The sequence below is a fragment of the Asterias rubens genome, chromosome 16 (assembly GCF_902459465.1).
Source record: "Asterias rubens chromosome 16, eAstRub1.3, whole genome shotgun sequence".
Taxonomy (NCBI): Eukaryota; Metazoa; Echinodermata; class Asteroidea; order Forcipulatida; family Asteriidae; genus Asterias; species Asterias rubens.
Genome location: NC_047077.1, coordinates 3,562,298 through 3,576,089, shown reverse-complemented (window position 1 = coordinate 3,576,089; position 13,792 = coordinate 3,562,298). Strand labels below are relative to the sequence as shown.

At 40.3% G+C, this 13,792-nt stretch overlaps 1 protein-coding gene across 1 annotated transcript in view; it reads left to right on the top strand.

Annotated features, from left to right (window-relative positions):
- Nucleotides 1-2,025: 2,025 nt before the first annotated feature.
- Nucleotides 2,026-13,792, top strand: part of LOC117301149 (DNA mismatch repair protein Msh6-like) — a 29,451-nt gene continuing 17,684 nt past the window's right edge. Inside the window, exons 1-12 of the mRNA XM_033785044.1 lie at nucleotides 2,026-2,261; nucleotides 3,240-3,414; nucleotides 3,821-4,008; nucleotides 6,503-6,679; nucleotides 7,913-8,028; nucleotides 8,475-8,726; nucleotides 10,366-10,454; nucleotides 10,769-10,856; nucleotides 11,563-11,622; nucleotides 11,995-12,069; nucleotides 12,770-12,905; nucleotides 13,278-13,343. Of these exons, the coding sequence (XP_033640935.1) occupies nucleotides 2,099-2,261; nucleotides 3,240-3,414; nucleotides 3,821-4,008; nucleotides 6,503-6,679; nucleotides 7,913-8,028; nucleotides 8,475-8,726; nucleotides 10,366-10,454; nucleotides 10,769-10,856; nucleotides 11,563-11,622; nucleotides 11,995-12,069; nucleotides 12,770-12,905; nucleotides 13,278-13,343 (1,585 nt within the window). The 5' untranslated portion in view covers nucleotides 2,026-2,098. The remainder of the gene's footprint in view (nucleotides 2,262-3,239; nucleotides 3,415-3,820; nucleotides 4,009-6,502; nucleotides 6,680-7,912; nucleotides 8,029-8,474; nucleotides 8,727-10,365; nucleotides 10,455-10,768; nucleotides 10,857-11,562; nucleotides 11,623-11,994; nucleotides 12,070-12,769; nucleotides 12,906-13,277; nucleotides 13,344-13,792) is intronic.

The following is a 13,792-nucleotide window of genomic DNA, read 5'->3' as shown; positions in this document are numbered from 1 at the left end:
AATGAACCGCTTTGCTGACTAGGAAATGAACCGCTTTGCTGAAAGTGAAACTTGTTCCTTTCTTCACGCAGTGAAGTCACTGCGTGAAGTTGGCACAAATTCCTTCTCCTTCCCATGTTGGTACAGTAAACAAAGCGAAGCTTGGTCATTGACATCCAAAGTTCTGGGCCCAATTTCATAGAGTCGCTTAAGAACCAGTCACAAGCAGGGTATATGGCATGACATTTTGGCCAGTAATATGTGTAAAATAAGCAAGCTGTTTTTGTGCTTGAGCAAATTTTGCGCTCAAGCAGCTGAAATTGGCCCCTGTTGTGGGAAGAAATAAACAAAATTGTTTATGAATATCTAGTACAATATAGCACATACTACAACTGTCTACAAATAGAGGGTGAAAATACTCGCTTTTGGACCTTGGGGTTTATGATTTCATTTTAGGTGGTTTTCAACTGAATATGGTGTTTTCATGACCTTTCCACAGCTGCACCTAACATTTTGGTTTTGTCTGAAGTGCTTCATCAACCATTTTATGAAGGGCAGCTGGTCGGATGTCTAATCTCTTTAATAGAGGCAATGACAAAACTCAATTGTAGATACGAAATATGCTGAAACCAAGTGTTATTTTCCACTGATTTGATTTAGAGACCTCGGAATTAGATTGTGAGGTCCCGAAATCAAGCATCCGAAAGCACACAACTTCGTGTGACAAGGGTGTTTTTTCTTCCATTATTATCTCGCAACTTTGATGACCAATGAAGTTCAAATAAAAATAACAATGAAATTTATACAGCGCATAATAATGTACATGTATCTTTTAAGTGAATTAAAACTAAACTCTGATGCTTGATATTGACATAACTATTTTGTTGTTTTCATGTGTCTGGGAAGCCATTACGTTAACTCATGTAAAAGCAACTTGTGAGGTCAGATTATTGAATCATTGTTTTACCATTGATTGTGACCCCATAGTATTGTCGCAAAAGAAAACAGTACCAAATCAGTTCCAACTAGAGCTCACTGTGACAATATCAATATGTTGGATGCAACAACATTGCAGTGTGTTTGGTACCATAGACTTTTTCACTGAGCCTAGGCGACTAGTGCAACTAGTGTCTAAGTTGCAACTATTGGATGCTTAGTCGAGTCGTGACAACTACTTGCTGATGCAAATTAAATGTTAGGGGGAGGGGGGCAATTGGCACCTATTCGTTGCATCAGTAAATGTGTGATAATGAAAGAGGTTTTCAGGAAAATGCCCTCCCGAGGGAGGAGGTCAGAAATGCAAGGGTGCAGATGACCCCAGATCCATCCCGTTAAAGACTTCGAAGCACAACAAAACTTGAACTAATGAACTGTTTATGAGGCTTGAAGACAACTTGGGAAAGACAAAAAACAAAGTCCCCAGTGAAGCCGGACCAATACAATGGACCCTAGATAACGTAACCCTCACCCAAATGGGGTACGTTATCGCAACTAAATGGACCCCGGCAGCAGCTAATTATGTCCTCTGCAACCGCAGGTCCCTCTATTTTATGGATGAAAATATCCTTCAAGTTCAAGTTCCTTTAGTGCTGCTTCATAAGTGAAGATTACAGCACTAATAACCTATATATGATCAATGATTATTTCCTGATTTAAAGAGTCAATCCTTGTTATTATTGATTGACCCTTTGACCCTTCGGAACTTTTTTTTATGATCGTTGCGTGTGCGCGCATGGGTGCACGCCGCATGCATGCTAGCCTTTAGTCAAGGCGCACGCAGCACCCCAGATGTCATATCAAGCACGACCCCAGATATCACGCACGAAAAAACACCAGCTGGTCTTTTTTCGTGCGTGATATCTGGGGTGCCGCCGCTGCATGCGCCTTGACTAAAGGCTACATGTATGCAAGCTTTACGTTACCAATCGGGGAGTGCTTAGTCGACTTATAGCCAGTTTAATTGTCTAGTTCCTACTGTTCTTCAAGAACGAAACGTCTATCCCCTGATTGTAGCGACCAGTCTGAACTAAATTTCCCGCGAAAGCTTGTCAACACTCTCCCATCCCACACATGTTGAGTGTATCTTTTTGTGACGGTATTTTAACTAAAATCCCAGACAATGCCGAAAAACACCCTGTTTTCCTACTTTTCAAAGAGTCCAGCTGTAGCCAGGAAGTCGACCTCACCATTGACAGCTGACGATGTTGGAAATGAGAAATCCAAGTCGCCAAAAGAGGCAGCGAAGGGACCGGATCAGTCAGTGAAGGGGAACGGCGCAGACGGTGTGTCACGTTCGTTCTAGTCTTGTGAACTTGTTGTCAGTGTTTTATAGTTTGTCATTTATTGAATGTGTGTTTTAAACCGAGATCTGAATAACAATAAGAGCCTGTGTACTGTACTCCATCATTATACATCATATGTGTTTGACGTGATCATTACTCCATTTCAAATTAAGAGCCCATGAATGAAAGTTTTTCATTTATTAACTTTATTTTAGTAGGGACAACGTTTAAAAGTTAGCAAGCATGTGTTAGGGCAAAGAGAAAGGACCTAATGAATGGCTAGGGCATATTTAATTTGAAATTATGTTAAGCTGCCTGTAGTTAGTGTGTAGTTATAATTTTATTAAACAAATAATAAGCGTTCGGACATTTTTGAAAAGATGTGAAGTTGTATCACGATTCCCACCTGACTGGTTTTTCTCAATTGTCAAGGCATCGTTCATTCCATTGTTTAGAGTGATATTGTTCTTTCGTTTGGTGTGATGTTCAACAGGGGGTGCTATTAAAAAAAATTAAGAAAAACGAGGTTGAACATGTTCTTTTTTTGCTTAAAAAAAAAAAAAAATCTGTGCACCAAAGCAATTAAGGGTTATTATAATATATTAATAATACAAGAATAACATTCTTATTAATCTTGGGGATGAAAAAGGGATTGCATGTCAGCAACAGCCACATCTGAGGCGATTTGTGCAGACAAAATATCAAGATCAAGGGTTGAGAGGGACTCCCCTCTGCCCAGTAAGCCCAGCGTATTGGCAATATTTTGATACCCAAGCCTACATTCATACGGACTGTAAAAGGGGTAATCCTGTTTCAGCCCTAGGAGTAGGTAGCAACGGCCTCTGGAAAAAAAATAATTGTAGCCCACACCTTGAAGTGGCCTTCCGGCCTAGTGTGTCTCTGGCGACTTGCATAAAAAAACAAAAACAAAACTGTTCTTTTGTCACAGAATTGACATGTATTGTGTATTAATTACAGATTGTGCCTTCAAAGTTGGAGATGTCGTCTGGGCAAAGCTAGAAGGCTACCCATGGTGGCCTAGTTTGGTGTGTAACCACCCAACTCTTAACACTCACATCAAGCAAGGAAAGAAACGTCAAGTTCATGTACAGTTTTTTGATGAGTCCCACAGTAGATCTTGGATTTTTGAGAAGTGAGTATAATATCCAAAGGGCTACTGCAAAAAAAATGCAGATTTAAAAAATGCCTTGTAGTGGGCCAATCTCATATATGAGTAGAGATAAGTTAACTGTAATGCAATAACACTTGCACTTTTATGGCGTCACTTTTGCTTAAAATACCCAACTGACAGACAAACATGCCCCACCACCTACATAATCACTGTGTCGTTGACGCGCCAAACTGCACTAGTAGTGTAGTGAGTTGCGGGTAAACATACAATTTGGATGTACGCGAGCATTAGTAAAATTTGACACCTTTGTCTGTGAACTCGGTACTTGGCTTCTAATTTAACATTAGTGTGGAATACTTATGATTTTGTATGTTTCTTGAAAAAATTAACTAGCATTGTATCCTTGCTCAAAACGTTTCTTCCCTAGATATGTGGAGACGCTCAAACTGAAAGATTCTGAGCGTGGAGGCAAGTTTCATACCCAGAAACTTGATGTCTGCCAAGCAGTAAAGGAAGCAAAAGGTGCACTTGATCTGAGTGTAGAGGACAGGCTACAACTTATCATGTGCACCCAATCAGATGAAGAGCAGGAGGAGCAAGAAATGAAAGTTAATGGTAATAAACCCTATCCCTGTGCAAGTCTGTTTCGTCCCAATAACACAGATAGACAAAATTTGATTATCTGTAAATCCCCAACTCGCCTAATTGCCAGCTTTATGAAATTGGACTCTGGTAATTTAGAGATGAAGGATGATATGTTAATGATAAATAAGTCCAAGGTCCTCTCTGCTTAGCAGCCAATTTTGTGCTTACTGTGCGATTTCCATTTCATAGCGCTGCTAGCCGTAAGCACACAAAAAGGCATGCTAACCCAGAGATACCAACATACACGATTTGGGCGTAGCAAATACGATTTCGAGCCGTGACTACGACGCTACGATAATACTCAATAAAACACGCTAAACAAGCCGCCCAATATAATTTTATTAAATCGTACAATACATGCAAACAACGAATGAACTATTAAGTGGAAATACAAATTAAGAAAAATATCAAAACAATTGTAACAGAAAAGAAAAACACACTTTTTATTTTAGAACGCAGTGTTGAATAATAGCGGCGAATTCACTCGAAGAATGTACGTGTCTCGACGTAATGATTGTTGCGTGCCCTCCCCCGCTGGCTGGCCGGCTGAGTGTGCATTTTTTACGCTAGTGATTGCTGCAAGATCGTACCCATTGATCTCTATTACACGATGGGGAATAGTGCACACGTGCGTGGGGAATGAGGTTGTGTGTGAGCTAACGTGTCACAGTAACCTCATTCCTCACGTATCCACTATTATTGTGCCCACGCTGTCTGTACATGTACTTCATCGAAGCTTGGCAAAAAAAGTACGAAATAATGGCGACAAAAAAAGGAGACCTTCTGAACAAAAATACCTTCAACTGAGTGGCCTGCGAGGTCTAAGCTAGACAGTTTTTCATGTTTTCCTACCAGTAATTGTAGCGCCGATGTCCAGACAATGCCCAAAATACGGACACGTATTTTTTGCCCAAAATCCGGACACTTTTTTTTTTTTTTTTTTTTTTTTTTTCTCTCTCCCAATAGCTTGTTGTTGCATTTCTGATCATTAAAACAAAAACATTTAAGTAAGGCCACCCTTTTTTATGTTACATTTAAGTAAGGCCACCCTTTTTTATGTTACATTTATTTTTGAAACATAGTCAGAAGATGAGGGAAATCAGTTTTTTTTTTTCAAGTTTCTTTTCACTGGCCATTATAAACATTTGTAGCTGTTCTGTTGATGCATACAGGTAATTGTTATTTCACAACAATGCCTGAAAATGAGCTAATTAGCATTGTAGAGAGTAAAAGAAAGATCGGTATAGGGAGCCCAAGCTGCGCTCGCCCTTAACATTTGGGAGATGCTACTCTTTTTTAAAATACAATGTTGGCATCTCTGGCTAACCTTCCAGTGCTTACCGCACAAAAATAAGTGTCGCAATGCAAATCCATGGTAAACACGCAATATGGCCACCCAATTTTTCTGCTAACCTGTGAAATACGCTTGCACCTTAGCAAATGTTTCTGCTACAGTAAGCACAAGAATTTGCTAACCTTTAAGCAGGGCTATGAAATTGGGCCTTGGTGGGAAAGTCTACAATCTGTGTTAAGCCAAGGTCAGAGAATGTTGATATGAAGAATCCATTGATGAAGAGCACGTAACAATATTCTGTGATTGCCTCACATGGGAGAAAAAATAGATCTAGCAGCTATGATAGCCCTATAAATAGTGTCAATAGACCTTATGCAAATGACGTCATTTCAGTAGGGCGCCCTCACCTAGAGGTCAAAAGGAGGTTGTTCATTGGCCAATACTGTGCGCCGCGCGTACAAATATGTGCGTCTCAATTGTTTTGTTACCGTTTTTCCTCTAAGATGGCGGCTGGATGACGTCAATGCATAAGGTGTATTGTACAGTGCTTAGTTTTGGACTAGTGCCATGTTCAGCGCCCTAAAGCATGTCAATGTGATGATAATAATAGTGGCTTCTTATATACGGTGCATAACCTTCACTCAGTGATGCTCCTGGTGCTGTAACAATAGCATTTCCTGCAAGGTATGTGGGACTACATTTAAATGATGAGATGTACTCCTTTTACAAGATGACTAAAGGCACCGGATACTATTGGTAATTGTCAAAGATCAGTCTTCTCACTTGGTGTATCTCAACATATGCATACAATTAAACAAACCTGTGAAAATTTGAGCTTGATTGGTCGTCGAAGTTGCGAGAAAATAATGAAAGAAAAAACACCCTTGTCCCAAAAAGATGTTGGCTGCTCTAAGATGCTTGATTTCGAGACCTCAAAATCTAATTCTGAGATCTCAAAATCAAATTCGTGGAAAATTACTTCTTTCTCGAAAACTAGGTTACTTCAGAGGAAGCCGATTCTCATAATGTTTTATGCTATTAACATCTCCCCATTACCTGTATGCAAGTAAGTTTTTATGCTAACAATTACTTTGAGTAATTACCAATAGTGTCCACTGCCTTTAAGGTGCTATATAAGTTTTGATATTACTTTTGTTTCTGCTACTATAGGAAGCAGTGCAGATAAGTCAAGCTCCAGCGATGAGGATGACATGGAGGAAGAAGAGGAAGAGATAAGGGAGAAATCCAAGAAGATGCTTCGAGCATCCACGAGACAGACACCTCTCTCGACAGCGTCACGTAAGAGGAGACGTATCATTGAGTCATCGGATGATGACGAGAGCTCAGGTAAGTTTCTAGTCATTCTTTGTTTCAATTATTGCTGCAAGTTTAGTTTTGAGTTCTCGTACAGTCAGCGACAGTGCCAAGGTAAACAATTCACGTTTACTCATTGACAGTACGGTCAAAAATCACAATTTTTTAAGAACCCCAATGGAACATAGCCCGGATAGCACTATTACCCAGGCATGCAACTCTTCCGCGTTTCCGCGGAATTCCGCGTTTTTAAAAAACTGATTAGCGCTAAGAAAAACATTCCGCGGTTAGCGCGATCTTAAGACAATTTACAACAATGCATCGTAACGCATGGTCTGGCCTCTGCCGCGGCACGCAATCCATTCTACTGCATGGCCAATCTAAAGCTCACAGCAAGCAATGCAAACGTTTACACACTGCGTGTGGTCATTTATAGCCGTGTGTACGGTCGAAAAATCTGGAACAGTGTAACGAACCCCGTGGCGCAGGCGAGTTGTGTGCTAAACCAAGTTATTATACAGCCTTGAAATGAGTCTAAGGTCATGTCTTCGTCTGGTCCCGCTATTTTGCAATAGTATACACGTTTTGTACATGTACTGTGTGTGTGTGAGTTAGTTACCAAACGTACATGTATACTGCTGCTGTATGCGAGTCTTAGGCCGTGTCCGAAACGACGACTTCGGCTACAGCTACGTCTAGATCAGCGCGTCTACCAGTGTTGAAGAATAGGCAGACGCGCGCGATCTAGCCGTAGCTGTAGCCGAAGTCGCCGTTTCGGACACGGCCTATATCATTGCGCTACGAAACAGTCGCATCTTCAAACGTCCGTCAAAATGACATCCAAAAGAAATGATATTTTAGAGCGGGACCGAGTGGTACCTGGCCAAATTAAAGCCATAGATAAAGGAGTAAAAAATACCTGGAAGTGGTTCTGGTTGGAAAAATAAGACGTAGACGGTAAACTGCTCTCTGAAACCGTCCGGAAAGTGGACAAGCCAGGAATGGCATATTGTGTGATGTGCAAGACGGCAAGCAGGAACAAGTGGCTCTCACCGACCATTGTAAGGCGGCAAAGCATCAGGAGTTGATTAAGTTGAGGAAAACTAACTATTGTTTCCCAGGTAGTTATGAAATTTGCATAAAATTAAAACAACCGCGGTACCACGGGTTCGACGGGTTCGACTTTTGAAGTCCCTTCGTTGGAGCTCCTTCTCTTCCTTCCTCCATGATCTAATCTTGTGTATCTTGTTGTCTGTTGGTGTGAAGGTGATGAGTACAAACCTCATGTAGGAGACTCAGGCTCGTCAGACAGTGATAGCTCAGGTGTTGATGAGAATGAAACCTCAGAAGCTTCTTTAATGTCTGAGAGCGGGACACCTCAGGTACAAAGAAAGTTGTTTTTTTATTCCTTGGGGTGTAGGTACAAAGAAAGTTTGTTTTCATTCCTTGCGGTGTATCTCTTAACTTCTAGTCTATGTTCCTGACCCACATAAGTTGTTCCTTGTTGGTCTGTCCAGTTGTTTCCCTCAGTTGATTTACTCCCCATGCCTGCATGCTCCTCTTCAATTCATTCCTTTTTTTGCTCATCTAGTTGCCCTCCTGTCATGTTCTGTTCTGGGTTTTTTTAAAGTTTTTTTTTAAATCAATTTATTGTGTGCTTTTTGCTTAAATAAATAAATGGAATGCCAAATTTGGAAGGCTGAAACTTGTAGGGACCTACAGTTTCATGGTTTGCATCATCAAAATGCATTCAATCCTGCGAAATAGTGGCAAAAACTAGTTAGTACTTTCTCTGAATGTTAAAAGTTTATTATTTTCCTTACTTTAGAAATCTCGAAAGAGGAAGCGAGGATCCAGCTCTCGGACCTCTGTCACATCAGGAAATAAGGTCACTAGACCTGTTTTCAGTGTCATGACCCCTGACCCACCTAAACCTAAGATGGTCGCGCATGACCCTAAGATGGTTGCATCTGAACCGAAGATGGTCGCGCCAGTGACGCCCCAACCCAAAAAGACGTTTCTTACACCAACCATGAGCGCCAAGACAAAATCCAGACTTACAAGTTTCCAAACACCAGAGGTTAGTGATAATGTAGTCTTAGAAATAGTGTTGACCTACCCATAGAAATAGAGCCCGGAGAACGCTGAGTGCGTCAATGTGCGTGTGATTTTGTTGTGAGACCATTTTATGGCGCGTACGCCATTTTTTGTATGCGTGTATGGCAAAATTAGCAATTGTAACTGTTCCCAAGCATCAAATCAACAGTCTATGGGTGTTGCCATTTTGCCATACACGCTTGTCACATGGTGATAATTTTGTCATACACGCATGTCACGTGGTATCCATATGCCGCGTCCACAGACGACACAGAGGGCGGTCGAGCTCAACGATTCTCCGGGTTCTGTTTTTATGGACCTACCCCCACCCCAGCAAAATCAAATGTATATATTGATGCCTCCCACATCCATCTCAACATTAAGACAAAGATGAACCTATGAAACTGCACTAGGACTAGCCTGAATATCTGACGTCACACTTCGAGGCTCTTGAATAACACCAGAGACCTGCGTGTACATGCACCTTTGACCTACATTCATTTCAAATGGAGATACGCAGCCAAATTCTATTACGGACGTGATAGGAGTGTACTGTTTGCGCATAATGGAAAGCTCATGTCACTGCACGTTTATCCAATGATATCATTGTGTCACAATGGAATCACTGGATCTGAGTAGCAGGGACCTGTGTCTTTATCCTTGCCGATAAAGGCAGGGGCCCAGTCTACACTAGGACTAGCCAATTAATTTTCTTTTGACCATGAGAGGACGCCCTATTCCAATCGTGTCAATCATTTTGTGTGTAAGGCTCATTAAAACTCCCAAATTTGTTTTGCTTACCTTAACTTTAAATGTATTGGCATCACCTTTTCCTAATTTTTCAAGTGATCCTGCTTTGGTGTTTTGGTGGCTGAGTAGTCTAGTTACTGGACCCAATCACTGTTGTTGTCAGCAGCAGAGTGTGGGTTTGAACCCCGGTCATGACACTTGTGCCCTTGAGCGAGGCACTTAACCATAATTGCTTTTAAAAAGCTGGGAAGGTGGTGCATTATGCTATACCAGCCTGGCTCCTAGTGGATGATACCCTTGCCTACATCCTTGTGGACTGTGAAGGGGGTGAACAAATACCTTAACTAAATTGTTTTCTAGTTTAATACTTTGTGTTTATACCCAACTGATCACAATTGGACCATTTATATTCTGTTACCTCTCCATCGTTTTCATTAATAGTCTTTTAAAAGCAGTGGACACTATTGGTAATTACTCAAAACTTGGTAACGAGCAATGGGGAACTGTTGATAATAGAAAACATTGTGAGAAACGGCTCCCTCTGAAGTAATGTAGTTTTTGAGAAAGAATTAATTTTCCACGAATTTGATTTCAAGACCTCAGAATTACATTTTGAGATCCCGAAATCAAGCATCTGAAAGCACAAAAATTTGTGCGACAAGGGTGTTTTTTCGTTCATTATTATCTCGCAACTTCGACGACCAATTGAGCCCAAATTTTCACAGGTTTGTTATTTTGTGCATATGTTGAGATACACCAAGTGAGAAGACTGCTCTTTGACAATTACTAATAGTGTCAAGTGTCTTTTATTAACAAAGATATTTCAGATAATTCAGATAATGATATGAAGTATTTTTGTTTGCCATTTGCAGTCGAGCCCAAGTCCTAGCACTCCTCTTGATTCAGATGAAACTCGATATCCACATCAACGATATGAATGGCTAAAAGACGGCCATCGAAGGTGAGTTAGCAATTGGGTATAAAGAGATGAACTATTTAGAGTTCTTGACGAGTTCTTAAGTGGCCGTTGAAAACCTGCAGGGTTGTGGCTACGATCCTGCAAGGTTTGAAACGACTGTTGAAGAACGAGTCATTACTATTTAATTCCGAACAATAAAGGATGTTTTGTGAAAAAGTGAAAATTTTTTGCAACTTTAGACAATTTGTGACAATCTGTTTCAGGGTCAAAGGTTCGAATCCCACCCGTTGAAAGGTGTCCCAGCAACAACAACAAAATCTTATGTCAATGCATATTTCTTGTAACTTGAATTTCAGGGATCTTAAAGGAAATCCACAATCTCATCCTGATTATGATCCAAGGACTTTGTTTGTGCCCAAGTCTTTCCAGGAAAAGACTACACCAGTAAGTAAAAAATGGAGTGCGGGATGTTGCAGCCAATAGATGGATTACACTACGCGTTATTTATGTATTTTACACGTGAAAAGTACACGCGTGTACGTGCTGCGCGGGACTCTTGTGCACTCTTCACGTGTAAAATACATCAAAGATGGCGGTCAATGACGCGTATTGCAACCCATCTATGGGACTTGTGCCTCAACCACAAAAAAACGTCTGAAATAAGGTTTAAGGTTTATTGTATCCACAGTAACGTTGTAAAACAGGCAATAATATATACATATACCAAATAATACATTCATAAATACCCCACACAGTTTCGCTACTCCTATTGGTGGAGAGCGCGTCACGTTGGGGTGTTTAAACGGTTGATAATGACAGTCTTTATAACCGGCTGGCTTCCGCGTGTCAGGCGCACAAGATTATCACGCGGAACGCAATTCATAGCTGTTAGTAACAGCGCGTAATCTACTTCTAAGCGCATGTGCATACTCTATTTCTAAGCGCGCGTACACACAACCCACGCGCAACAGACTCTTCACAAAGTTTTTTAAAAAAATATTTCAAACCTCGAATTTTCAACTGTCAAAGTGTCTGTAATTGTATTTTTTAAACGTTTTTTAACAAAAGGGCATTTATGAATGGGAATAAAAGAGTAGTGACTCGTTCTTAAACGTCCGTTTAAACAATGCTCTGTTGTCATTTCTTACAGGCAATGCGGCAATGGTGGGCAATGAAATCACGCTTCTTCGATACTGTTCTCTTCTTTAAGGTAAAGTAAAGACAACAAGATATGGATCCGTATAGACCTTATGCATATGACGTCATTTCAGTAGAGCGCCCTCACCTAGAGGTCAAAAGGAGGTTGTTCATTTGCCAATCCTGTGCGCCGCTCATACAAATCTGTGCGTTTTGATTGTTTCGTCACCATCTTTCCTCTAAGATGGCGGCTGGATGACGTCAATGCTTAAGGTCTATGGCGTTTGTGTTAAATATGCTTCAAACAACTGCAACTATCCAGGATATACTTTAATCAAAATAAAGAATGCATGTTAGAGACTTGTTTTGAAGTTAAGGTAATTTATACAAATTGTGGTTATGTTATTACCATTGCCTAAACTTTGAAATCTCTCTCTTTCTGCAGATGGGGAAGTTTTATGAGTTCTACCACATGGATGCAGAAGTTGGTGTCAAAGAACTTGGTCTGATTTACATGAAGGTAATTATATCAGACTTTAATAAACAGTGTATCTTATCTTGAAGGCGACATATTTCTTATAACTCACAGGCAGGGTTGTAGCTAGACCAGTGGTGGGAAAAGTCCACCAAGGGCAAGGGGGTCAACAAAATTATTTATGTTTAATTAAGGGAATAAAAGGGTAGCGATGAGTTCTTAAACGGGCGTTTAAAACCAGCTTGGCCACGATCCTGCAAGGTTTTGAATTGCAGTTTAAGAACGAGTCACTATTCTTTTATTCCCATTCATAAATGAAATGCCTTTTTGGTTAAAGACACTGGACACTATTGGTAATTGTCAAAGACCAGTCTTCTCACTTGGTGTATCACAACATATGCATCAAATAACAAGTGAAAGTTTTAGCTCAATTGGTTGTTGAAGTTGGGAGATAACTATGAAAGAAAAAACACCCTTGTCACTTGAAGTTCTGTGCGTTCAGATAGTTGATTTCGGGACCTCAAAAGCTAATTCAAAGGTCTCAAAATCAAATTCATGGAAAATAACCTCTTTCTCAAAAACTATATTACTTCAGAGGGTGCCGTTTCTCACAATGTGTCATACTATCAACAGCTCTCCATTGCTTATTACCAAGTAAGTTTTTATGCTAACAATTATTTTGAGTAATTACCAATAGTGTCCACTGCCTTTAACTTTGTCTTACATTATTTTTCTATGATTACAGGGTGAAAATGCCCACTCAGGTTTCCCTGAGATTGCTTATGGTCGCTATAGTGATACACTGATACAGAAAGGTTATCGAGTAGCCAGGGTTGAGCAGACAGAAACACCCGACATGGTGCAGGAACGTTGCAAGAAAAGTAAGCATGTGATTGGATAGACTGCATTGAATCAGAAACTCTTATTGGTCAACTGATGTCATTGCTAAAAATAATTTTAAACATTTTTTTTGATTTGCTGAGATGTAGAACAATGAGCCATTCCAACAGCTTTATTCCACGTACTTTGGAACTCCCTGCCTGGTGCATGTTTCCCTCTATCCTACAATCAAACATTGTTTATCAATTCCTACCTTCAGCTCCCCTGAATTCTTTTCTCATTAAATAATTCTTCTTCTTGTAGCCCCATACCAAGAGTGGCTTTTAGCCTTGTTTGGGGCGAACTTGTATAAAAAACTAACAAAATAATGGTTAATTGCTTGCTCATGTTTTTTTCTGTTTTTTCCTCCACAGTGTCCAAGATGGCAACAAAGTACGACAAAGTTGTGAAACGAGAAATTTGTCGGATTTCCACAAAAGGTAAGTTTACAAGAGTTGAAAGTGTTTGTAAGAGAACCCACACACAGGTTTAACCTGATACTTCTGGTGCACCCTGGTGTTTCTGGTGCAAGCACCCTTAACTATTAAAGGAACACTTTGAAAAGCATTCTGTAACCGTTTGGTATAAAATACATATGGGTAGAAAGATGTTGTAAAAGTAGAATACAATGATCTACACAAATATGCGTGGTTTTCGTTTTACCTTGTCGACTAACACGGTCGGCCATTTATGGGAGTCAAATTTTTGACTCCCATAAATGGCCGACCGTGTTAGTTTGCGATGTAAAATGAAAACAGTGCAATTTTGAGTGATACTTGTGTGGATTATTATATTCTACTTTTAAAGCATCTTTCTAACCATATGCATTTCATAACAAACGGTTTCCAACGCTTTTTATAGACCAACTCATCCGATCCAAGGCAACGTG